Source organism: Strix uralensis, chromosome 10 (assembly GCF_047716275.1).
Source record: "Strix uralensis isolate ZFMK-TIS-50842 chromosome 10, bStrUra1, whole genome shotgun sequence".
In the NCBI taxonomy this organism is placed as follows: domain Eukaryota; kingdom Metazoa; phylum Chordata; class Aves; order Strigiformes; family Strigidae; genus Strix; species Strix uralensis.
Window position 1 is genome coordinate 2,394,748 of NC_133981.1, and position 27,346 is coordinate 2,422,093.

At 46.1% G+C, this 27,346-nt stretch overlaps 1 protein-coding gene across 11 annotated transcripts in view; it reads right to left on the reverse strand.

The window, feature by feature from the left end:
- SLC41A3 (solute carrier family 41 member 3) overlaps positions 1-24,860 on the reverse strand; it is a 39,616-nt gene extending 14,756 nt beyond the window's left edge. For 2 of the 11 annotated variants that reach the window (XM_074878849.1, XM_074878850.1), the window contains exons 1-6: positions 24,777-24,858; positions 19,722-19,882; positions 16,463-16,589; positions 15,503-15,557; positions 12,384-12,453; positions 9,655-9,973 (exon numbers count right to left, since the gene is read on the reverse strand). In XM_074878849.1, the coding sequence (XP_074734950.1) occupies positions 9,655-9,945 (291 nt within the window). In that variant the 5' untranslated portion in view covers positions 9,946-9,973; positions 12,384-12,453; positions 15,503-15,557; ... (1 more) ...; positions 19,722-19,882; positions 24,777-24,858. The other 9 variants (XM_074878841.1, XM_074878844.1, XM_074878843.1 and 6 more) reach the window with 9 other exon arrangements.
- Between the last annotated feature and the right edge of the window lie 2,486 nt (positions 24,861-27,346).

Here is a 27,346-nt window from a genome sequence, read left to right on the forward strand (position 1 = left end):
AGCGCCTTGGAACATAATTCATTCACCCCCTGAGCACTGAAGGATATTGGCAAAGTCCCACTGTAGCCAGAGAGGATGAAATCAGGATGAAATCACAAAACGGAGCAGCTCACCGTGAAGAAAAAACGACTAGCCCAACATCTAAGAGCAGAATACAAGAAAAAAAAAGAGTAGCTGCAATGAGTCAGATCAAACGTCCATCTAACCTATCCTTACCTCTACCAGGAGTCAAATTCAGGTGTGACAAGTATGACAAGTAGACAGGCTAATTCTCCTGTGCATTTTCCAGCCTACCACTATCTGCCCTGGGGTACTGAGCTGGCAGGGTTTTTCTGCACGCTTACCACTGCTCAAAGGATTTCTCTTTCAGGTACTCATCCAATCTCCCCCCTTCAAGGCACATGCCATCCTGTGGCAAAAATATCCATAGTTTAGCTATACATCACGTGAAGGATCAACTTGTTCATGAATTCTAACTTGTCACTGACTAGTATTGTATGAGGGCCACAAATTCTGGCACTAAAGGACAAAATGAACAACAGACCCCTGCCCACCTTCCCCACATCCACTGGGATTCGAGAAACCTGAAAATCCAGGAGGTTGGAGAGACTCAGTAAATGTTGACACATTCAGCCCGTTGGGAAATACAGACAGGCTGTAACAGCTTGGTGTTGGGAGGCTGTGGGAAGCCAGCGGTGTGGCTGTCTGCTGGGGAGCCCTCACAGCTCCCTTCTGAGCCAGGATGAGTGAAAGTGGGGCTGAGCACATGATGCAAGACACCCCTCAGAGGTGCAGGTAACAGGCAAAACATTACCATCAATACAAAAAGGCACATTTCCTGGCAGTGGTGACCTGGAAACAGGCATGTTTCAAAATGTTAAAGGTAAGTTACTGCTGAGTAAATAACAGATAATAGCAGAATAGTCACCTTATTTGACACACTACAATTTTGTTTGAATTTGTTAACGTGGAACTTAAATACCTGAGAAATCTAGGGGCGGACATCCCTTTATAAAGATTCAAATCCCCCTCTCTCTTTAATTAAGAATATAGATCCAAACTCACCTCTGACACCTTCAAAAGAAAGAGGAGAAAAAACAGACTTCATAGTCATAATGTAAAAACCCCCAATCATTTAAAATACACAGGCGTGCAGACATTCATATGTAAGACCTTCCATATTTTGCACATAAAAAGACATATAAATAAAAAGCAACAGAAGAACTCAACTGTATCTTCTGTGTGTGTCACCTTTGGGAAATATGACTTTGTTATATCAATGTAAGCTCCAATCCTTGTGTTCATGATGAATTTTGCAGGTCTCGAGCCATCATAACAGTAGTTTCAGCATATGAGGTATGACTTTTTGCGACTCTGCCTTACATATAATTACACTGAAAGGCTTTGAACAATTAATAAAGAATTACACAACTGTACTAATAAAAAAAGCTGAGTTAATTGCCTCCATTTGAGTCTCATTAGTGACTCACCAAGAGCCTAAGGACAGATTCATAATGATTTATACCACCGTAGCCAGGACTCCACGGTGTTACAGACTGCAGAAATACAGAAGAAACAGATGATCCACATGGCATCACCTTGGCGGACCAGGTGAATGTGGCAGGTTAGAGCCGTGCAGGCAAGGAGTTGCCTGAATGAAGACAACTGGATTAAGTCTAGGAAGCATCTCTGTCCTTCGAGATGAAAACTGGCCTAGAAGGAACAGAACAGCATTGCAAACCCCCCAGAGGGATACTGAGCCAGAAAGAGACTTTTTCCTCCTTCACGTCCCCATAATGGAGTTACAGCCCTAAAGCTCAGCTCTGAAGAAACCTGGTTACCCCGTGATCCGCTGCAGCTGGTCGCTGTGCCAGCTGGATCTGCTCATGGGGTCCTAAAGGGGAAGAGGGGCTATGATGTACTGAGACAGTCTCAGCTACAGTCTAGCCCCGCTGTCCCTCCTTACACCGTCCTCACAGTCCCAACCACGTCCTGTTACCTCTCCAGGGCATCCATCCTCCCACGGCAGCAGCTAAGAAACCTCAGGGGTTTTCCACTGCCCTGAACAAGTCAACAGAAAGATCAAAAGATCCTGGACTATAAAATGCAGGCTAATCCAAACTCCTAAATTTTCAATGCTAATCATCTCAGGGGCTTTTATCAACAAAGGACAGGGCTATCTTTTGTCTGTGACTTTTATTTGGCCTGTGTCCCACTGCAGTGGTGTGGAAGGGGAGAATGAAAGGGAAGCTTTGCTCCTGAATTCTCTGGTTTGAAATCTGATCGCCCACCTTCAATCTGATTCTCCACCTTACTGTAAAAGAGTGGGCCAAACCCTGGCAGGGCCCTGCAAGGTCTCCAATGCCAGCCAGCCCGGAATCCAGATCGACCAGCTGGCCAAGGATCACTGGAGCAGAGGTGGAAATGTCCAGCAAGAGAAGACCTGTGCCACACTACCAGCCCTGCACAACCAAGAAGAGAAAAATAGCAAATAGCTACTTCTTTGAGCATCCTTTTATTACAGTAGGAGAGACCCAGGTTTGAACCTTGTAGTCAACCAGGCTACACAAATCTCTCTTGCTGATTTTTTTTTTTTTTTTTTTAAACAGTAACATGAACAGTTCTTGGTTTCAGCCCAGGACAGGCCAGAAACTGCTAGAATCCTGGAAAGTTTGATAGGACACAAACAGGCAATTTCCACTTTGTTCTCTTTACAACATCAGCCCTGCAAACAAGAGACCCAGCTGGACTCCCAGCACAGAACCACATTATTTCAAGATATTTTGTATGTAACAAAACAAGGGCAGCACCATCACACTCACATGTATGCTCTAGATACCATCCTCGAGTTGCCCATATATCTCCCTGTCAAAGGCAGGCACGGAGTTTCCTAAGAATGTTTTGCAGGGATAGCAAATAGGGTAAAGCATTCCCCAGCCAGACCATCCCCTGAAAAATAGGCAAATCAGACTCCTGGATTAGGAAAACCTGTAGTTTCAGTAGCACGAGCCCTCACGATTACCAATATGAGTCTTATGGTACCTGGCCTTAAGCAAACAAACTTAGTCTCAGCTTTTAGTTGGACAGGACAGTGAGTTTCTTGCAGGAAGAAAAGCTGAAAGTAAGCAGTTCAAAGACAAAAAGGCACAGAAGAATAATCCAAACCTTTAAAGGCTAAAATCTCTGGATTTTCCCAGCTACTGGTTTTGCTTGTAAATATGGGGTTGTTGATACCACAGCAGCTTACCTCACTAACATCTCTCCTTTGCCAGTTGTGACTCTCAATGCACTAAACTTCCTCTGGGAGCTGAACCCACTGACTGATGGCTTCTATTTCAACATAGCTGGAAACACCTTTACCAAAAAATACACTTCCTATTATTGTACTTCAGGCACGACCCCGTTTCTAAGAGTCTAGAACAAATACACAAAGTAGACCGCACTCTGGTGTTTAAGTAACACATGCAATGTAGGTATACATGGCTTATGTTGTCCATCAGTTTGGATAATTACATTTTTGAACAGAGCCCAATTCTTAGCAAGCGTGTTTGATTTCTTTTAGACAAAGACCTATTCACCTACCAACGGTATGGAGTGGGTATGTACTATGTCTTTATCCTTCTCTGAGATAACTGCTAACTATTAACATAACATCTTGGGTAGTTTGAGAACTTCTGTAATGCTGCAAGACAGGTCTGTGCTTAAGCACAGCACAAGGTGGAGACAACAAACACAGCGTAGCAACAGCATGTGCCACTCCAGTTAACTCTTCTTTGATATTCCTCATATTCCCTTTAATTCAACTTCTCTGCCTTCTTTGTTTCTTCCAATGCAAGAAAAAAACAGCAAGGTATTGTCTTTCCAAACACTCAAGTATCCATATTTAGCTCCTGCTGTGATACTAATGCCAGAGAATCCAATGTACTCCTGTGAGCTCAGAGTGCAGGATATATCCTTGGGAAACTCTGCCAGCCTTTTGATTTGTAAATCCACTGGCATGAGATGCCCAAACTAGATCAAATTTTGCATTTCTATTTGTGCCACTGTACAAAAGAAAGACAGATGGGATAGATTCTGGTGGTGGGCACAGTGGTGTAAATCCAGCAGCACTCCTTGCAAGTCAGTGGAAGTGATTCCAAATTTACACCCACCTCAGAATCTGGCCAAGAAGCACTCAGTTTGTAGGCAATGCTAATCTTTTTCTGCCGGCATGCCTCTCATCACAGTATCTAAATGCCTTCTAGACCAAAGATTACATTAGGTTGTTTGCAAAGAATGGAAAGCATAAACTTGCCTGTGAGACAGGTAGTTAATAACAACCCTGACCTAGATCTCCTTATCAGCAATTTCTGAAGGAAAGAAATAATATCATGCAATAGGGGAACATGCCTCAGTCTGATCCCAGTCGCTTCACAGCAGTCATCACCGAAGTGCTTAGCCAGATACAGTGAAGGGAGCTCCCAGTCTCATGCACAGTGTCAGGCAGCCTGTCTGAAAGCCACTAGCCCACTTTACAAGGAGCCCAGGTACTGCTCTAAAGATGGATAGTGTCTCGCTAGCACAGGAAAAGCCTACAGCCAACCTGCTGACTGGCTGCTAGGACCACACTCGTTAAAAACAAAACCACACAAATCCTCAGGGTCAGTGAATTAGCCCACCCTCTCACTACAAAGTTGCCTAACCACATATACCTACTTGAACAACATCCATCAAGAGGCCAGCAGCTACCATGCCCAAGCCAGCCAGAAGGAACGGCACGAAAATCTGGGAGGCAATGGAGAATGAAGTCTCTGGGAGAAATCCGCTGGCTGACCTGGTTAACTTGCAGGTGAAACCTCTCAGCTTCTTGCCATGGAAGCACAGTTCCAGCTGTAACTGGGTGACCACCATGGTCAAACACTGTTACCCCATGCTCAGCAGGGCAAATGGGTGGAGATCAGGACATCACACAGATCCTCCTGGTAGCTCTCTTCGAAGTCAAAAGAATGTTTTTTGTCAAACTACAGCAATGATGCTAAATTGCTTTAGCTTCTTCTCCTCCTAGGAGCGCGTCCAGAGGGTTGCAGCAAGGGTATCCTCCAAAATTGATTCAGCTGGGTTGAGCCCACGTGGCAGCAAACTTGACGGACACAACTTCTCCAATTTGTATCCAGGGGGGAATTAAAAAAGAGAAAAGAAGATTGTGGAGATGTCTGTGGACGAATAGAAACGAGCCCACACCCCATTCAGCTCCCACCACCTCGGTAAAAACCAGTAAGACCTGCTCAGGCTACAGCACTGAAAGAGTGACAGGTCATGCAAGAATCCCTCAGCGTGCTCAAACGCACTAGTGTCCTTTCTCCTCAGGTTACATTTCTTGTCAGACTGCGGCTCGCCTTTGATACGATGGTTTAATATGTAAGCCTGCTGTGAACTGGCCCCAGTTCCCTCACTCCCACCATAAGCAACGTTGAACTTTTCTCACTGTCCCAAGGCCGAGGAGGTGGGGAGTTAACAACCAGGATCCGTTTTGCTCTCCTTCAAGGTGAAGAAAGGTCAACGAAAACATGAGTCCACATTTCTCACGGCTGACGATATGACGCAGGTCTCATCCCCAGGACAGTGACACAGCTAAGCCAGCTGGTGAGAGAAGATCTGCCTTTCTAGACCCTGGCCCCTCCTGTCCCCTCCGTGGGATGTAACGATCCGTCTATGCCAGCTATACCTCTGAATGACTGGCTTTCAGGGGAAAAAAAATAATGCAGAGAACCAGCCAATAAGCTTCAAAAGCGAACACCCTTATCTGCTGTCATCACTTCAACTTTCTGCTAGTTTGCAAAGGCCAAGATAAGAGTCATAGCCAGAGCTTATTTAAGGTAGCTCCGTAATCTCGCTACTCCACAGGCAAGGGAGAGAAAGGGTGAATGTTTCCATGGCATGCTGTGAGCTGGTCTCCCTTCCTGTCCTAAAGAGAAACACACTGCTCCTGCATTCTCCCAGGAAGAGACCGTCTTTAAGAGATGGGGTCTCACCCCAGAGTCTCCGTAGCCAAACAGCTGACACAAGGTCAAGAACCAGAGCATCATAACCACATACGGCCAAAGAATTTGTATCCTGCTCTGTAAAGACTTCAGCTCAAAGTCATGCATGCAGGGAAGGGAGTCAGGGTATTCTGCTGGGGCTCCTTTCTAATCATTAATTTGGGCAGACTAATTGGATCAAAAAGTTTTTAAAGCACAATTTTGGATAGGAAGGATTGATTTAGTACATTAGCAACTGCGTTTTTTCAGCATTCGACTACAGGTCCAGATCCAGCCGTGCCACAGCGAAGGCAAGCAAGCGAAAGCAAGTATTCAGCGGTAGGCACCAAAAGATACACGTTTCTCAGTTCAGTTCAAATTCAAAGTTTAAATTGCATTGCCTTACTTACACTTTTTGTACTAATCAACCCCTTTCCTGACACTCTCTGCAGAGGGACATAAAGATTAATGGCTTGTGGACTCTGTCCTTGTGAGAGTTCCCAGCCTGGAGCTAAATGCATCGGCAGGGTAGGACAGAACAAGACATGTGTCTGTCTTGCAGATAAACATGGAACTGAGGAAGTTCTCAGCCCTCGGGATGGTCTGTTTCTTTTGGTCTGAATTCATGCAAACCAAAGCACGAAGCCTAATGGGCTGAGATGGCACAGCAGCTCTTTGCAAGCTTGGCAGGATGGAAAAGATGGGAAACTCTGTCCTTTGCTGTTTTCTAGGTTTATATTTTGGTACAGCCCCCAAAGCCTTCTCCACTCCCAGCTGGCTTGGTGTGTATATGTGTTCCTTCCACCTAACAACGGCCCGGTTAGCTGAAAGCTAACAAGGGAGCACACTTCAGCTAATCTAACTGGAAAAAAAGCCCACAATAGCTGGAAGAGGGAGGTTAATAAAAATCCTGTAATAACCACCCATGACCCAACCTCTTTCTACCAGCCAGGAACTGAGAAGTGACAGCATGAAGGCCCAGTTCTGGTTAGAAACTCACAGCAGCTTTAAGGAAATAAAGGACAATTTCTGTACAGCTACCGCAAGTCTTCAAAGGTCTGATAATGTGCACACCTAGTTCCATATGCCACTATATCTGCCAACTGGATTGCTGATAGGCATAAACATTAATGTAAAGGAAATCTTAATAAGCCCAAATGACTCACATGCCATTAAAAAACACAGCAACAACACATCCTGTACTAAAGCGTCAGCCTGGCAGGGTTTATGGGTTTATCACGCTTCAGCTCTCTCTGTTTCTAAGCAAGCACCATAAAAAGCTTTCAACCGATGAATCAGAATGCAGAGAAAGTAATTGGTTCAGGTGACCTGCGTGTGTACACTGGGTCATTTTATTATGCATTTAAGGAGCCTCTGATAAAGATCCGCACCATATTTGTCAGCAAAGGGGTACATCATATTTTCCTGGCAAAGAGATATACCATATTTGTCTGCAAAGAGACACGTCAGGTTTAAGAAGAAAGAGCGTGTTGCTGAACAGCGGGAAAAATATTGTAACTAGTTGGGGAAAAAAAAAAAAAAAAACAAACCACATCTCATGGCTGCACCACTCATCATGGCAAAGCCTGGGGAGGCACACTGCTGCCCTTCTCTGCACACAAATACGTCGTATCCCTATGACTGCAAACTAGCCAACAGCTAGCATTGTCCTGGAGAAGCCAAAGCAGAACCAGCCTCTTTGGTGGGCCCTAACTCTGATCTAGGGCCTCCATCCACTGCCACAGGCCAAGAAAAGAACAGAAAAATGACAAGTGCCAAAGAGCACAGTTTCAGACGTGCCTTATCATCCCTGCAAAGGGACACGGATACCAGTGAATACTCTTACAACATGACAGTGTTAGCAACAGATATCACTATTCTGACTCCTTAGACTTGTGGGCGGGCAATGCTTTTCAGGGACCATACCCCCGGATGCTGGGGTTCTCTCACTCCTGACTCTGCTAGCTCTCTGTCAGATCAGGCTGTGTATTTTTGTTTCTTACCTTGCTCCTCTCTTCCCCACTTTAGGAAAGGGCAGGGAAGAGAGGTTATGTGAAGAGAATGAGAGCAAGCAGATGGGGAGTGCCTGGGGCCCAAAGCCTCGCAGCACCTCCTGTTGCCCCACAGGAACAGCAGCAGCAGGGATTGGCTTAGAAAATAAGAGCAGCTCCTAGCAGCAGTGAGTCCACAATGAGACGTGCTCAAGTAGTCCATGATCATGCACGAAAAGTCACTGTGCTGATTGCCAAAGGCCTGCTTTTCCTATGAGATGCTGGATGGGTTGATTTCCCAGGTTCTAAGCACTAACATGAAAGCTCTTTGTGAGCTCTTTATTTGCATAACACAGAAACCAGACTTTTGTGGTTTCAGAGGAGTATGAGGTTTGCTTCACATTCTGTTTATATTAGTGGCCCAATCCTTCCCAGAGAAAAAAAAAATACTCTAAGGGAAGAACACTGAAAGAAAAGCACTCCTCCAACATCATAAACCCATCTGCAACTTATTTCACACTTTAGTATCTCACAATAGGAGGTAACACGCATTTAATGTCAGAGATCCATAGGAATGGGCAGGTCTGAACAATCTGAAAAATAAAAATGAAAGTGGTTGCTCCAGGCTCAGGATTCTCAGAATGACGTCTCAGGAGACAAAAAGTAGTTTGCCACTGGGTTCTGATTTGCCTTAGTGTTTTCTGATCTGACTAGACATTCTGCTGGGTATTGAGTCCATGCTAAGGTCAGTTAAGGATACCGTGTCACTCTTAAGCCTTTATAGCTCTTCTAGCTTAGGGAGATCAGCCCAGGGCTAATCACAAAAGAACACAGCTCCAGATTTGTGGAAGTTGTCAACACAAGCATAGTAGTTTCCATGTCACTGTATCAGATAGGTCAGGGCAGACTGACCCAAGAGCTAGCTAGTCAAATAACAAGGGTTAACAAAAAGGCACACAGTAGTGAGAATCACCTAGAGTGCAAAGACAGAGCAATTTATAATCTGGAAATTAACCGCAGCTTCAAACTGTCCAAAGTTAGGTGCTCACCACTACCTTAAAGCTCTGTATTGTTACACCGCAGGAGGGAAGGCCTGGTCCTGACTGTCACAGAATCAGAAGTTCGACTGGGAGAAGACTCAAGGATTTGAGCCATCTGCTACAAGGATTTAAAAAAGGATGCGGTGCACAGGCTGGGCTGGTTGTATGAAGCATTAATAGTGCTGGGCTGGCTGGCTCCTTGCGCAATGAAGCGGGACTCTCCAGAGCTACATCCAGGAGTGATGCAGCTGTATCTACTGCAGGAAAGCGTTGTGCCACCACGGCCCTTGGGGCTGGAGCTCAGCCACCCTCTTCCCAAGACCAAGGTGAGATCTTTGCATAGGACTACACCTTCCTACATAGATGCCTCAGATCCTTCACACGCTCTTTGGTACCATATTGTCTTTTATCTCCAGCGGAGGAAAAGGGCCAGAAAACCACCACGCGTTGTCTCCTGAGAGCTGCACAGAAGCATGTAATAGCTGACTCTGAAGGATGCTGGCATGTGAAACTGCTGCAAATCTTCCTTTACTTTGCCATCCCCAGAGCAAATCCTCTGCCTCTGAAGGAAAGTCCCCCACCTATCCCATTGCCAGGTACATCAGATCTGTTTCTTTCCCTTACCTGAACATAATCCAAAACCATGCCTGCCAAGACCATGCCAAGCCCAGCCAGGAGGTATGGCAGGAGCACTTGCAGGCAAATCGCAACGGCTGACTCTTCCCGCGACTTTGCCATGGCTGCCTTCTCCTCAGCCAACAGCTTCTGCTGCGCATGCAGAGAGACATCCTCTGCCTCCTGGCTGCCAAGTCGGCTCTCTCTGTGTTTACCCTTGCTCTTTGCTTTGTGCCTGGATCGCTCTCCATTCCTAGTCCTGCCCTCTTTTCTCCTCTGCCGAACTTCCTCACCTTTCATGGTGGCTTTCTTGAATCACAGAGCTTTTCTGAAAAACAAAGTCAGAAACAACGAGATAACAAAAAAGGGGCATCAGATGGGTCAGACATATGAAACCCTTTGGTATTTTGTCCACTCCACTAACCTGAAGGCAAACTACTGCTTACTCCCAAAGCCCTGGATGCTCTGCTGACCCAAATACTAGTACTTAATTTACCTTCAACTTTGTACAGCGTCAAATCAATCTCCCTTTCCATAACTGCATCTCTTCCTAGGCCCGTGTTCACACTGGAGTGCTTGCTGTGCCTCCTGGCTCTCACCCTGAGAAGGCCCAGAAGGATGCAGAAGGTGCTGCACACAGCCTGAATTCTGGACCCACGCTGGGAGTCATGAGAACTGAGCAGCCCAGCAGAATCCAACTCTTTCTAGAGTCTGACCCCTAGCCACGAAATGGGGGCAGTTCATATCCTACCATCCCGCAGTCCAGCAATGGATTAGCACACCCAGCACAGTACAGGTATGTACTACGCCTAGTACCTAGCATACTACAGCTAGCTGTCCACCACCCCTCAATAACAAGATAATTCTTTGACTTTCTTTCTAATCTGGATACTTCCTTTTGTGCCTTAGCTGACACGCATGCACTATGTGACTCATCTATCTCCAGAGAAGCTGCCATGACCCCACAGCATCTTATAAGAAAAAAAGAAAAAGAAAAAGACATGCAAAACTGTTACCAGTCACCCTTTTCTTGCCATCACATCTTATTCCTTAACTGTCATTCATTCCTCCTGCCTGCCCCGCTGCTGGCCCAGGCAATGCCCCAAATCTTTCCCCATCATCTCCTCACAGAATCATCTCAGTTGAAAAAGCCCCTGAAGATCCTCCAGTCCAACCATGAACCTCACACTGACTGTTCTCAAATCCACCAGATCCCTCAGCGCTGGGTCAACCCGACTCTTCAACCCCTCCAGGGATGGGGACTCCCCCCCTGCCCTGGGCAGCCCATTCCAACGCCCAACAACCCCTTCTGCAAAGAAATACTTCCTAAGAGCCAGTCTGACCCTGCCCTGGCGCAGCTTGAGGCCATTCCCTCTTGTCCTGGCGCTTGTTACTTCATTAAACAGATTCATCCCCCCTCTCTGCACCCTCCTTTCAGGGTTAGCGGCCAGCAGATATTCTCTGATGCTCTCATTTTCAGGATGGGCCCCTAAACCCCTGCACTATAATATCCCAGGTGCGAGCAATCCTCTTCTTGCCCAACATCTGGGAAGCAGAGGAAACTGCTAGGAGGCCCCAGTCCCGGCTTGGGGCGGGGGGGGTGTATGGACAAAACAAAATCCCCCTCTGCGAGAGGAGGAGACCCAGCCCCCATGTCCCCGTTCCGTCCCCTCCGGCGCTTACCGGCTCCTTGCCCTGCCCGTGGCTCTGCCCTGCGCGGGGGCTGTGCTCGCAGGGCCGCGGGCTCAGGCGGGACGATGCAAAAGCGGGAGGCACCCGCCACATCTGGGGCGCGGCGGCGCGGCTCGGCGGAGCCCGCCCTGCGCGGCGGCCGCGGGTTCGAGGCCGGCCCCCGCCGCGGAGGCGGTGCGCTGCCGTGAGTGGCAGCCGCCGGGCCGGCCCCGGCGCCGGGAAGGCACCCGGGGAGCAGCCCGGGCCGCTCTCCGCAGGCCGGCAGCGGCCGCCAGCCCTGCTCCGCTGTCATTAGTGTTGTAGCCCTTCTGTAGCCCCAACTGCCAGAGGGGTCAGTTGGGGGGGGGGGGGGGGGGGGGGTAGGGCTTGCGTGGGGGGCTGGAGGTAACGGCCCCCCTGGAAGGAAGCTCTCGGGGTATCCGGGGTGCCCCACTGGGCCGTGCCCAAGTCTCCGGGCCTCCTGCCACCCCGACAGCTCGTGTTACCGGAAAGGGTGACAACAGGCAGCGAACAGGAGGAAAGACATTTCCTCTATTTTTTGGTTTTTTTCTTATTTTGGCATTTGCTCTTGTTGCAAGCTTCCTGTGCAAAAGCCTGCCTCCACCACAATCACAGCAAAACCGCTGTTGATTTGCTCCCCCCGCCTCCCATACTGAATCAGCATGTTAGAAATGTGATTACAGCATCCATCACATTTAAGCACATAAATCTCATTCAGCACTGAAGTAACCGTACTCATGCAAGTCTCCTGAATCATGCAGCTCAAATTTCTAGAACAATTGAGGATATTAAATCATACCTCAGTACCAGAGCAATCTTACATCCTGCTGAAGTCTCTCAGAGGTCATGCTATGCTAAAGGGCTCTTACTGATAAAATGGTGTCTCTGGGCCTGCGAGCTCTGGCTCAAAGCAGGGCACACCAAAGGGAGTTGAAGGTTTTTGGAAGTGACAGTAATGAAACCCTGCAGCTGCTGCTGCGTGTCGAGGGTGCGCGTTAGCCGTTGAACGTCACTGCTGTAACGGCAAGGCTTAAATTTCAGCTCACGTGGTGTCATTTTATGTCTTCACTTTGCAACTGATGCTTCCCTGAGAGTGGTCAGAAGATGGGTGGTTTCCTGGGAGAAGAAAGAGGGGAAAGGACACGAATTAAAAAAAATCAGCCACCTTGCCAAGACAGTTTTAGACCTGTTACATGTATTCTGCTACCACTTTATCACTGCGCTTCAAAGAAAAATATCTACAGAGCAAGCGGAAAGCCTCCAGAACTTCACAGAATCACAGAGTCATCTCAGTTGGAAAAGACCTTGAAGATAACCTAGTCCAAGCATTAACCTCACACTGACCGTTCCCAACTCCACCAGATCCCTCAGCGCTGGGTCAACCCGACTCTTCAACCCCTCCAGGGATGGGGACTCCCCCCCTGCCCTGGGCAGCCCATTCCAACGCCCAACAACCCCTTCTGCAAAGAAATCCTTCCTAAGAGCCAGTCTGACCCTGCCCTGGCGCAGCTTGAGGCCATTCCCTCTTGGCCTGGCGCTGGTTCCTTGGCTCAAGAGACTCATCCCCCCTCTCTGCACCCTCCTTTCAGGGAGTTGTAGAGGGCCAGGAGGTCTCCCCTCAGCCTCCTCTTCTCCAGACTAAACCCCCCCAGTTCCCTCAGCCGCTCCCCATCAGACCTGTGCTCCAGACCCTGCACCAGCTCCGTTGCCCTTCTCTGGACACGCTCGAGTCATTCAATGGCCTTTTTGGTGTGAGGGGCCCAAAACTGAACCCAGTCATCGAGGGGCGGCCTCACCAGTGCTGAGTACAGGGCAACTTGACTGATAAGGGCATTTTGGTAACGGTTCCAGCTCAGAAATGTCACTGTTCTCCAGGGGATCTCCCACCTGGGTCTACCCAGCAGCTACAAGAGCTCCCAGCACGCTTGCCACACCTCACTCTGCGTGCAGATGACACAAATGTTTGGCTCATGCACCATGACCTCATGTACCAGTCTGAAATCCCTGGTGTACCAGTGGGTATCTATTTGAGAAGGCTGCCTTTCAGCAGTGGCACAAGGCTGCACTTTCTCCGAAGTGCAGCAGCAGTGTTTAGATAGATCCTGGCTTTGACGTAAGGGAATGGTGGCTGGACCTTGATTGCAAACAGAGCTCCTGTGACTCTCTAGATAGCCCAGCTCAGCTGCTCGCTGCAGTCTGTGAAGTGCTTGTTGGCATGAAACTGAGCAACTTCACGTTAAAATGTTTGATCTCCACACTGAGCTAGAATTCATGTGTACTGCTTTTCTCTGCTCTCATAGATGTGCAGGTAGTGCCAGCAGTTACAAGCGCATTTGAGGACTTGCAGCACTCGTTTCTGTTTCTCTCCACAGTGCTTTTAAAGACTCTTTCCTCCAGTAGGAAAATAAGAGTAAGTTTGGTATTCCCTTCCTCTCCTCCATGTTGCTTCACTCCTGGACTTTCTTTCCAACAACGATTCCCTTCAGCCAAGTGGAGGGGAATTTTACAGCTTTTTCCAGTATTCCGTCCAGAGATATGACTTTTTTTCTCTTCCCAGTTTCCTGTTATAAAATGGCATTTCTTCAGTGACTAGGGACTACTGAAGATATTTCTCAAATATAAAGCTTGATTTATGACTTCAGTTAGCCCTGGTGACAGACTTAGTTTGACTGCTGGACCATGCAAGCTCCCATGTCACCACTGGGGCTGTATTAAGGCTGCTGGGGACCATTCCATGGCTCGTTGGGCTGCAGTCCCATCATGGGACATGCCTCTGGACACCCAACGACTGCCATGCAGGGGGGCATAAAGAAATATGCGTGTCTAACCTTTCTCCTCCATGAGACAGTGTTAGCTAGCATGGCTTAAAAGAATTATTTGGAGATTTGTGTGTAGACAGAAACGGGCAGTGCAAAACTGATATATGATGTATACTTACTGCCTTATAAATCTGGGGTTTTAGAGACAAAAAACACAGCAGAAACTTGCTGGAGTTGAGTAAGGGGGAGAAGGAGACATCTCTCCTCCTTTGCTTTTTCCTTTATATATTATTTGAAGGAAAGTGATTTTTATTGTCTGTTAGACTTTGGACCAAATAATTTCCAGATAGCTGAGTTAATTTTGTTCTAGTCTCCACCCCCTCCTCTTTCTGTAACAAAATTCTTGAAAGTGCAGATGTTTTGTGTGCACCAGTGGTACCCAAAGGTCCATCTCCTACCTACTTTTTCTCATCACCTCCCCTTGCCACAGGCACCCACACCACTCAGTTACTGTTGCCCTTGGGACAGTTGTTAAGCCAGGTTACAATCACAGACTTTCACTCAGGGTTCATGTATGGAATAGCACAGCATAGGAGAGCAAAAGCAGCACGAAGATCTGGTTTTTGTAGGGGGACAACTCTTACTTGATTTGCAGCACAACAGGCCTTTGTGAAACTACTCTATAGAGGAATAAAGCCAGCTTAAATCACCATGTTTCCCCCCCAGCACTCTTAGGGGCTGATGAAAACTCTCTGCACAGGTTCTCCCACCTACTAGACTCCCAAAGATAAGATATTTATATTGCATGAGGCCTCTCCACTCCCCATCTGCCATTAGATGGCAGCAACTGAATGCAGAATAAGGGCACGCAGCTCTGCAAGTCCTATTTATCCCGTGGCTTGTGCAGGGATTTCAAGCTTTTCACTTCTAGGTCAATGGTTCAAATCTGGCCCACGTCAGGAGGGGCCAGAGATCTTTATAATCCGACAGCTGCTCAGCATCCTGTGCAAGAGCAGTTTGCGGGTTTCTGTTTCTGATCTTGTGGACAAGTGCCCATCTCATCACTGGCACTAATTGGCACTCCCGCTCTACACACTAACAAAGAGCCGGAAGATGCTCCAAAAAGACTGAATTCTCCCTGCGCTCCAGATGATTCGACAAAGGGGACCACTCATCTCTGTGCACAATCCTGTCCTCGGTAATGAAGCCAGAAGAATGTGTTGGCCCCGTTCCTCATGTAAGCGAATAACTGCCCAAAATGATCTCATTCCGGACAGGAGGGTGACAGTTGGGGTCTTTCAGCAGATAAAATTAATTTGTTATTAATTTGGGATATGATATTCAGATAGACTAGTGATGGCGCAACGAAATCCCGTCAAACATGTTGTAACACCTATGTTATTTACAGCCTCTCCATAACTGCAGGGACAAACTCCATCCAGAACTGCCTTACAAGGTGACCTAATTTGGAAAAGAAAACAGATACAGAATTTTCTCACATTAGAAGATACCTCACTGCGACTCCTTCCCTTACAAATTTAAAAGGTTATGAGGGACTGGAGCAACTGATACTCTCCAGAGAAACCTGTGAGATAAGAAACGAGCCTAGCAAGCATGTGATTGTGATATAGTTCAAGCCTGCGTGTGTATCACTCAGCTTGTTCCATTAAGATTTGAGGAGCATGTCACTACGTAAATCCCTTTGGGCAGCTGGGCACCCCTCCAACACACAGATTTCCCTCGTTGCTAATGAATCAGCCTCTTTTGCTAACTTACCTCCAAAGCTCGTTTACTTGGAAACCAAGGGAGCTTAGGGAACAGGGTTCTCTCCGTGCATAACAATGACCTATTTTAGATCCTTCTCCTCACTCGGTCACGGAGAAGGGGCAGCAAGAGAGTGTGCTTCTATCCAAGAGGCATTTCCTGGAATCAGGCCTAAACAATGCTGGGCCATTTCCATTTTGAGACCTGACATTTCATGGTGCCAATGCCTCTACACAACAGAAAATGCCAGTGTGAGCCCGGGATGGGATCCAGCTGCCTCATTCCAAGGACGAGCACCCAGGCCCTCTGCATACGTGGTTATTATTCTGACAAACAGCCCCCTTCCCACAGAAACTGGGAACACAGAAGGGGAACACTTCACAACACTCCCAGAGCAGGATGGCACATGAGACCAAGGGCATGTTTTCCACCTCTGGGCGTGTTTACATTGCTGGCCTTTCTCAGGTATCATGAGCAATACAGTAAGGGAAATACAGACATGCATTACGGAATCTGTCCTTCCTCACCAGGCCCTGTGCTGCTAGACTCCTACCCATGCTGAATTAGTGGCGTAGCTCTACAGGACTGTAGGAAAGCTGTACCTGGTACCCCAACAGAGAATGCTTGAAAACAGGAAATGTTTTGTGTGCCATCTCATCTGAGACGTGAGCTACTGCCTGAACTCCGGGAAGAAGCCAAACATTTTGCTCTTTTCCCACAGTTAATGTCCTGGGGCAAAATGAGAGGAGCAAGCACATTATAATGCATTCATTTTGTATTATATTCAACCCAAACCCCAAATTTCACCAGCCAGAGTACGAGGCTCAGATCCCAGACTGGAACCCTGTGGTTTCAGCCCCTCTGTGGTTGATACCTTACAAGGCCACAAAGGACCACTGTCCTGTGTGACTCGGAGGACCTAGCATGTCTTTAGATTGTTGAACTGCAGCATTTCCGTTAGAAAAGTACCTGACCTACAAAAAAACAGCCAGTGATCGAGGAGAATCAACCACAAGGGTTAAGAACTCAACGAGTATGCACTTCTTTATGGGGCTGAATTTGACCAGTTTCAGCTTCCAGCCCCTGCATGCATGTACTTCTTTATGACTACATAAGCTCGTTTCCAAACTACCCTTTCCCTTCTTGTGGTTCTCCTCGAGCCCCTCAACTTTAGGTCAAGCAGATCAGCTTCCACTCACTCACGTGGCTCTCCTCAAAACTCACCCCGATTAACTAACATCTTTCCAAATCGTGTGCTACGGAATGGGCCCCAATACTGGGCAGTACTACTGAATCCAGGGAGAACCAAACCCATCTACACCAGCAGAAGACTTTGTCAATCCAGGGATCATTTTAGCCCTTCTAGACCTCTAGTGACTGGGACACTGGCCTGAGGGTTTTCGTAACGAAAACTCTGGGTAGTTGCATGTACAACAGGAGACCATCAGTGTATTACAGTGTCACTGTCAGCCAAACAATAGATTACTGCCTGTAACCTGTCAACCCAACTGCATACTAGGTTAATTTGAAGGGACCTCTTTTCCTTAAATAAATGTTCAATGCTGCTAATTACCCACTTACTTTCATTCATGAGTCACCTCTAAGCTCTTTCATTATTTTGACTAATAACACTCTCAGCTCTCTCAAACAGTGACACACAGCACAAGCCTTTTTCCCACTCTCCTGGAACATCCCTGTTCTCTGCTGCCCTGCAGGGTCTGTTTCTCACGATCACCGACAGCTAAGCCTACTGAGCAAGAGAAAGGAAAGAAAAAAAGTTTTCCTAGCTACCAAGACTTAGCTACTCGGTCTGCTTCATCTCCCAGATTTATTAATGGCAACACCAAATATGTTCTGTTCAGCTAATGTAATTTTTTAATATTAAAGAGGGAATCATCTTCCTGACCCCCAAAAATTCAATAAGAGCATGATGAATGATTATTCTTAGTCATCTCAGCATGCTTAATTTAGCATCACTGCACCTTTGCTAAAAAAAAAAGATGGCTGCATTTATGCTAAGCACTGAAATTAGCTCCCTGTAACGCATATCAGAACACAAGGTAAAAGCTGGCAGTGCTTAGTCCTTCTCTGCTTCCCAGTTTGTAGTGACCACTTCAAGGTAACTTGCAGAACCATTCAAGAATACGGTACACCTGAAGTGCCTTGATATAGGACACAGCCTTATGGCTGGTAACTCCCATCTCTGGTTTTTTTAGGTGCTTTGAGTATGCTGGAGATTGCAGTAGGAAATCTTTCTGCTGGGACAGAGAAGCTCCAAAAGTAGGTAACTAGAGCATCGTATCTGTGATTCAGTTCTGCCAGGGAATGGTATCTTCAAGTAAGGCAGCGATTCTTTTACTGCATGTTTTTTTGTAGCTGTTAAAATAAACCATCTTTCAAAACCACTCAGTTTTGCAGAATGTGGGGCACCATTGAATATATCTGGAGCCACATTGTTGCCCCCAAGGAAGAGGAATAAAGCTCTCATCCAGTATCCTTTCCCCACAGATAAATGCCTCTTAAGAGGAATTAAATCTAGATAGTTATTCCTTAGGGCACAGCTGTGCTAAAGTGATTTTATTAAATGACTTACAAATGATCATTTTGAAATGTCTTTCTGGTTTGTTGGGATATTTCCTCGGGCAACTGTTTAATTCCTGCCTTTTGCTGATCTGTATTATGAATCTTTGCATTTGATTTCTTAGCTGTTTGCTGCTGCAAATAACAGCAAACGTTCCTGTCTGAACTCTTTCCAGAAAAGCTGAATCTTTCTGGAGAAAGGATCTGGGAAGTTCAAGCAATATTGTTTAGCAAAACAGGGTATGCAGTCAAAGCGTTTCAGGCAGGTCTAAACAGCAGAGGAAATTAGTCAAAGGACAAAGCAGCCCCTCCACTCCCAAGCTACCAATTACAGTTGCACCCAGAGCAGTACTGGCTAGGAGTGATGAGAAGCTAAGCATTGCCTGGTGGCATCTGGAAGGAGTTGTTGGTCTCTGTTCAGCTCCTGCTTGACAGGTGTCCCAGGGATCACTGTGAGAAATGGCCTCAAGCTTGGCCAAAGCCTGCAAGTCTTAGCAGAAGACACAGGGCTTAAAGAGGACTATGAAGATTGAGCACAGACTCAATACCAAAAAGAGACTTTTAGGAAGGATAATTATAGCCACAGACTTTCAGAGGCACCTTTTCAAAGTCATTGTCTAACAAGGCAGGCGCAGTTTGTGTACCCTGTTCAAGACTTGCCAAATGTGTATGTAAACTGCAAATAGTTATTACACAAATGCATTTTAATCCCCAAACATCCCAACACAAAACTTCCATAAAACAGCATTTAGACCTTTTGGAAACCACGTGAGGCACCAAGCTCAACCCAACTCCACAGATTTTGAGATTGATTTAATAGCATGCTTTGTACTTCTGAGATAGAGATGATCAGAAAAAAAAAAACTCAAGCAGAAGCCTTCCTGGAGAGGAATGTGGTCATAGGCTCCCTAACCAGAGGAGGTGTCCTGCTGTGGCTAGTGTGAGGGTCACTTGTCCCCAGTACACCCCTGTGCTAGGAGGCATGCTCTCCTTGCTATCGTCCTTCACGAATGCTGCAGAGAGGGAAATGGAGAAGAGGAAGATTTTGTCATTTGCCAATGCCTGTATTACTGGTGTCACAAACCACTGCCTAGTTTTCACCCTTATGCATGTGGCCTTCCTCCTCTCACTCCATGTCTGAGCAAGACTGGGGCACACAGCAGTACACCTCCAACAACACCCTCAAGTATTATGCTCTTTACTCAGCCAACCCTTGGTCACCTGGGAGAGCAACATATTACCACTGCTGTAGAAGAGACACGCAGAATTGTTACGGGTTACCTTTTAAGAGCAGAATCCGTTTGGGGGTTGTGTAGCAGGAAAGACGTATTAGTAGCATCAGAATAATAGAGACATATTTTCTCCCTCGGTAATACCTTCTATCCAAGGATCCTCAAGCAATTTATGGGCTTCCTCAAGCAGATTATGTATTAAGTAGCATTCTGAAAAGAAGATAAATGTTACATAAGTGTCCTGATTCTGCTGTTATTAGGCCCAAAAACATAGGTTATAGATCCAGACTCAGTCTCCTTCAAACTGCAGGACGGTGCAAACACCGAGTTTTTATTTCTCCCCATCAATCACCAGGTACCCACATGCTCCTTCCCCGGCTTGTGCAGCCGACTGTAGGCCTGCACACCTGCAAACTCTTGCTCATCATATAATTTCTTTGTTCAAGCCCAAATCTGACAAACTCTCCTCATTGAAAACTACCAGCGACAACTTTTTCAGCACTTTCAGTTCTATTTCAGTCATGACTTTTCTCCTTTTCCCCCCCCACAGAGTGAGCAAAGCACCAAGTTCCCTCTAGTTTCTTTGCCCCACCAGTGTATCTTCCTCCACAGGCAGAAGGGGACAAACACAGAAGACCTGGGCAGAGCACATCCTCAGCCTCTGCAGCCCTGCTCAAGAGCATCTCACCTACAGGAAGAGAGAAATGTGGGGAAAAACTTGCGTCCCTGCTCTGCAGCTGAGCTGCAGCTTGTCAGCCTTTTCCCGTGTTAAGTAGGTTTGCAGCTGCCTGTTACAGCTCTCCAACAGAGGCTGATCAGGTTCATTTGGGACCATGCCAGGCTCTCCTGAAAAAAAAAAAAAGGTATTTATTTATAACTGGCTTGTGAGATGGAAAACTGGTTTCTATATTTAATAGAAAGTGCTCCCAGCAGAGTAACCCTGGCAGTGTTGGGCCTGGGGACTTGTTGGGTTCTTTTTTGAGTATGAGCTACTACACTTACCACGTTTCTAGGTCTAATCCTCCACAGATCTAGGGTCTGATAACACAATTATTTAATGTTTAGAGGGATTAATTTATTCTCAACCCCTCAGAAGATCCAGACTTAGAACTGTACAGTCTGGAGGAAAGACAGACAGAAACATCCAAGGTTTTGCTGAGTCTTACTTTAATTTTGAAAAAGAAAATTAGTGTTTGAATACACTCTTGATGCTGTGTGCGACAGCCACAGGTACCACATGATCCCTGTCCTATGATACTATAGCAAGACCATTTCTGCCTTTTGAGGCCAAATTCAAAGGTGTGTTCCCATCTAAACAGCCAGGTTAGAAACATTGCATCAGATCTTTGGGGGGATGCACACTTCAAGGTAGGTTTGTCTAAGTATTTCCTACGGCTGGAAAGTCACTGATGCATCCAGCCAGGAGATGCAGCAGCTGCAGTGCCCATGCCCGGACAACAGCCGGATGCAGACAGACACTTTGCTCACAGCTGCTTCTGGAAGGGCCCTGCCAGCGCAATGCAGCATCTCTGGAATCAGTCTTCTGCCAGCACTGCACAAAGGGAGGAGGGCTGTCAAACATGGGTGCAGATGGAAGGAAGAAAGTTCATTACGCAGATGATGTCCCAGCTCCGGCCTGAGTAAATTATATTCTTTAAATTTGCACTTCCATTGCTTCTTCAAAAGGTATGCAGTGCCTGATCTCTCTACCCTGTTGAGAACTGCTGTGCCAGGCTGTGAAAAAATGCTGTCATAACATTCAGTCCCAGACACGGGTACATTCCAGGAGCAGGGGACACTATTGCTGTGTATTTCCTTCTACCCAGACCAGCTGAGCTTGTTTTGAACCTGACTTTCTATTTGTAAAAGACTTCGGGGATATTTGGCTAAAAAAATACACACACATCTCCCTTTACAACTTGGGCTACGCTCCCCTTGTGGTACCTTTAAGGAAACACAATGAGCTCTAACTTATGCAAAGCTACAGGCTCCAAGCAGAAAAAAAAAAATTTCCTTGTTTAAATTCTGTAACCCCTAGACTGTATCACCTTCTTGTCCAGTCCCTTCTCCCTAATAACGAGGAACATCTGTCCAGGCTCAGACTCTAACTTGGAGTGTTCACATACACCACCATGCAAGGAGATCTCATCCATACATGGCGAGCCCAGATACTCCATCAAACCAGCTTAGAAATCTGATTACATGCAAGTATATATATGTAACATTACAACACCAGGGAAAAGTATCATTCTAGGATTTTTTTTTTTTTTATTTGCAACCCAAACAAGGGAAAAAGACAGTATTTTCTTGCTTGCATGCCACCACTCGTTTTGTGCATGGAAACGCTCGGTTCCTGAACGCAAGAAGTTCACATCAGTTTTGCAAGTGTGAGTCAAGAGCCTGCCCGCGGGTATACAGCCTCTAAGTCTCATACCAACATGTTGAGAGTAGCCATCACATGCCTCGGCTTTTCAGGAATTTGTACCTTCAATATTACCCAAACCTCTCTGTGCCTCTGGCCGTAAGCAGAGCTATCGCTTCCCTCTAGCAGCAGTGAGTAGTTTATATTAGATTCAAAGTCCTTCTGATTCAGAAACAATGAAAAATCATAGCACGTGATATATGCTAAATAGCTATTTAAACTGATTACCAAAAGTTTTGATATGACTCTGAAGGATACTGGCACTGCTGCACACTTCAGAGGCAGCATGGTCCAGTTGTTGAAAAAGAAAGCTTGGAGGCGGCAAAGCAAAGCTTACACTTACATGTGCTGCTAGTGCAAGCAGCGTTTTAGTCTCCTGTGTCTCAGTCCTCTTTTATGCTACCAGGATAATTACAGTTAACAACTGAGCGTGGTCAGTGGTAAAGCTTTCTTGAACACTTGGGTGAAAAAAGCTGCAGACACATGAGAGATCGCATTTATGGATTTTTATTCCATTAGTCGCTAGCGTCTGCCACAGATCGGACCCAAACCAGCTTTGATATCTTAAGGCAAGATCTATTTATGTATCCATGTGCTAAGCAAAAAACCAGAGTCCTTGAAATGACGGACAAGCAGATTTCTCTGTTTGGAGATCCTGGCTAAGAACAAGAAGCAATCTGCTGAGCACGGTGTGTTTAATACTGCCCTGTGCCACAAGAGAGACACTGGTGAATGGAGCCTGCCCCGCGCTGCCTGGAAACAGAGCTGGCAGCAAAGTGGTTCGGAGTAATGAGAACCATAATAGGTATGTGGGCCTTGAGCTTTCCATATTTGTGACGGTCTGTTTGGAGCCTGTGGCAGCAATCTTAGTAGTACATTACACCTTGTGATCTGTTCTGTACTAATAAGCCTGAACGGATGGTGACATTAAGACTGGGGCAAATGTTTTGCAGTGTGCAGTCCGGGATGAAGGTAATAATTTAATGAGCTTTTGAAGTATTTGCACCCTCCCAGAAAACTCTGGCTGTGAATGAGCATTAAAACAACTTCCTTCCCATCTGTAACACCAGGGGACTATCACTCTAACTGAACAAATACCAGGTCACAAGGCTAAAAAAAAGCACCACAGAGTTTTGTACAGGTGCAAAAAAGATCTTGCTGAAGTTCTCCTTACTTTTCAAATCACTATATAATCAAATATATTTCATTAACTTGAGCTGGGAGAGCTCTTCAAAAGCCCTTTGCAAGTTTTTGGAGTGAACTACATTTAACTTTAAAAAACCCAAATGTTTCAACTTACTTCCACAAACAGAGCACCTCCTAAAACATCTCTAATACTGCAGACAGTCACTATCTTATCACTGCCATAATCTAGTTATGTCTGCAGATGAACTGTAAGCCTCCCTTCTCCTTTCTTGCCCACTGAAATATCCTTTGGGAATTTTTGGTTTATTTTGTTGTCCATTAATACGTTAGTTTAATTATCTATGTTGATGTGCTAGCAAGCGTCCAGAAAGACACAGGAAATTGCCCTTCAGTTTAGGAAGATCTTTCAAACAGAGATAATGAAGCACTAGGCCAGCATGCCTCCAATAATCAAGATCTTTACAGGTGTAAACACCTACACACAGGTAGCTACAGCCAAGGATGGATGAGATGGTTTTCAGAGTTCCCTTCCTACTCCACAGTTTGCTAACTAGCTGTGATAAATATCCACCAGCTTCTTCCTGAAAGTAACAAACTATCAACACTTGGCAATAGATCCTTGGGTATTTTATAAATTGCAGTTAACTGCATTTCTCATCCTCAGACACTCAGTTGAGTTGCTCTGGTTTACTGAGCTACTGCACATCAGCTGAGCTACATAAATCTTTGCCTCTCACAGATAAGAGGGGAAAATGCGAGCTGTGAGCACTGTTAACCCAGCGTAACTTGACTAATGTCTAAAGCCCCTGACTGCATATGTCAAAATTGAAACAGGCTGGATCAAACCCATTAAACATCAGGAAGGTAAGAGAGTCAGGGGGCAATTCATCCAATCCCTCTTAAACACTCCTCTTCAGCTGGGACTCAGTATAAGTGCTTATCTTTCTCTGCTGACTACAGAAGGAGTCTGCCTTAAACACTGAATTTTAAAGGGCAGTAATCAGACAATAGGAATCTCAGAAAAATCTTCAGCACAAAACAAAGCCCAGCATCACTGCCCATCTCTCTGCTTGTACCCGAGGAAGGATTTACCACAGACTACAGTGACCACAACAGCCAAGTAGCTTCTGGGTTCAGCAGAGCTCGTGCCTGTGCACAGAGCTGCGTTTCTTTTCATCTGGTTAACAACTATTTTGGCATAACTACTTATCTCAGTACCGCCGCTACGCAGGGAGGTTTGCATTTCACAGGAACACTGGGATTGCTGCTTAAGGGAGATCTGCCCAGCATTTGCCCACGTTAGAACCTTAATCCTGAAAGTTCGCGCGGTAAGTGCCTCGGCTCGCTGTGTCTATCCCACATGACAATGGATTCTGTGCAAGGAGACACTGAAATCTGAGTGTTAAGCATTCATTTCCCCATATGCACAATGTTAAATCCAAAAATCCTTTTAAAGCAAGGAATGAGTAAAGCACACAAGGAGATATACTGATACAGCTTGGTATAATTTGCCAGAGTAAAATATAGATCACTTACTCTTCCTTGTCCCCGAGCTGTTCTGCTTGCCGGTATCTGCCCAACATCCTGCCCTGTCCCAGGCAGGAGAGAGTTATTTGTCTGCCTCTGCCTACTGGCAGTCCATCCTTTCCAGAAGTAGTACAGACGCTTTCTTAACACACACATTTTTCAGTGTATTACTTCTCCTTTACCTATGCCCACACAAACTAATTCTCAAGCTCAAAACTGATCAGAAATGAAAAGGCTCAAACAAATTAATTTCTGACAATCATTGATTAAGACTAAACTGTGATACACGAAAGCTTTGCTTGTGTTTTACCTCATTTGTTTCAAAGCTTTGCTTGTGTTTTTTTTTGTTTCCCAAGGACTCCTTAACTGTTTCCCTAGACCTCTTTGTTTAGATCTCCCTATGTAAATCACTGGTAGCAGACTCAGAGCCTTCAATGGACACTTGGGCAACTCCTAGAATGGGCAAACTAAGAGAAGGGGGACTCGAACAAAAGGACACAAAGATCCTATCTAGGGAAGATGATTTTGCTAATTTAGGAAGAAGGCACCTGGACTTTACTTCACAGCACATGCTCTGGAAAGAGGGTCAACTAGGGAACACCGTGAAGAAGACTGCTTACTTCTTCCCTCGACCACCGAAGACCCTCACTATTTTTACTATGCATACTTGGACTATGTAAATGAATTCCAGGAACTCATAAGACACCCCTTTCCAGGAAATCTAATGAATATGTATGATTTGTGTGCATGTAAACTGATGTCCCTTGCTAGTTCTTGGGAGCCCTTATGGTGGAGAATCCCCAGGGCAACCCCAGCGCTGCAGAATAATAAAGAATACCTGTTTAACAGTTCTATTGGATTCTGACTGTTGAGTGAATTTCTTTCTTTCAGAAGTGAAAAACATTGGAAATAGCATACCAAGTTGGAAAGGGGTGGATTAATGTCGTTCAGTGCTTCAGAGAGCAAGCTGGATGTCAGAAGCCAGAGCTGCGGTTGCAGCAAGCACGGCTCCAGCGCAGTGGGATGGGGTTGGTCCTCAGCAGCGTGTCTCTGGGCAGCCGGGAGGGCGAGCTCCCAGCTCCCCATGTTCCCAAGCACGCAGCCGCTCCAAGTGTGTTTTGGCAGCATGTGTGGCTGACAGACACATAAATTTTGGCTGCAGTGCAGGTGCAAAAGGAACAGGGGTGATTGCAAGAAGCAACCTCCAACCTCTGTGTATCGACACGAAGAAGAAAAGCATCACCTTAATACAAGACTCTTCTTCTGGCAGAGAAACATGACTTGTCCCTAGACAGGACAATCCTGTCAGATAAGGCTGACTACAGCCAGCAAGAGAAGAGACTGGTTCTGGCTGAGGTCCTCAAAGTAACACAGCCCCAAAAAGGACTCCTACCCTCCTCTAATCTCATGCATTTCCCAAAAGAATGAAAGTCTGCTGAGGGACATTTCTGGCTACAGGGATAAGTGTCCTTCAGAGAATAAAATTCATTGTTAAAATGCCAGAAATGATGGGCTAACATGCTAAACTGCTTGCAGTGAGAACATCCAATAAAGGGGATGTGTACACCACAGGGGTAGTAGATAGGACAAGAGATCAGAAAGTTTTCCCCATTGCCTGGAAACAAGACACTGAAGACAACACTTTTAATTATCTGCTTCTGCTTAGCTCCTTAGGAAAGGGTGCAATCTGAGGAACACTTACTCCTCCTGCCCAAGCTTAAGTAAGGAGGTAAGATCAAGTTGTAAATACAACCCTGTCTTGAACCTCACAAGCCTGCACTCCTGGCTCCAACTCTAGCCACTGGCAAAAGTCCCACTGATTCCAGTGAGGCCAGAGATTGGCCCCAAGATGGTCACACCTGGGGTTTTATTCATTCCATGATAAAGATTCACTAAACTTGGAACCCAATCATGGATCAGCTTCCAAACACCACCCATGTTTGGGGTGGCTGGAGCTGGAGTTTCAGTGCTGGCCCTTCTCCATGGAACTGAAAGCCAGAATTATGATGATGACAACAAATATTCAGCACTTCATCTTCAAAGGGTTGGGTGGATGGTTCAGTCAGCAGCTAGCTAATCAATGGCACAATATGACAATATGTCACAAATTATTCATGCAATATCTTTGCAAGCTACATGTGAAGACAGTCCATGGGGTTGATAGATATATTTATATTTATTTTGCCCTAAAGACTCCATTATTGCTAGATCCCCAAACCACAATAGTAGTGATAATAACTTTTTTAGAAAGGGGTGGTGTTATGACCAAGAGGCAAGTTGGAGGGGAGATATGAATGGATATTCCTAAAGAATCATAGAATAGTTTGGTTTGGAAAGGACCTTAAAGATCATCTAGTCCCAACCCCCCTGCCACAGGCAGGGACACCTTCCACTAGCCCAGGTTGCCCAAAGCCCCGTCCAACCTGGCCTTGAACCCTTCCAGGGAGGGGGCAGCCACAGCTTCTCTGGGCAACCTGTGCCAGGGCCTCACCACCCTCACAGTAAGGAATTTCTTCCTTACATCTAATTTAAATCTCCCCTCTGTCAGTTGAAAGCCATAACCCCTTGTCCTATCGCTA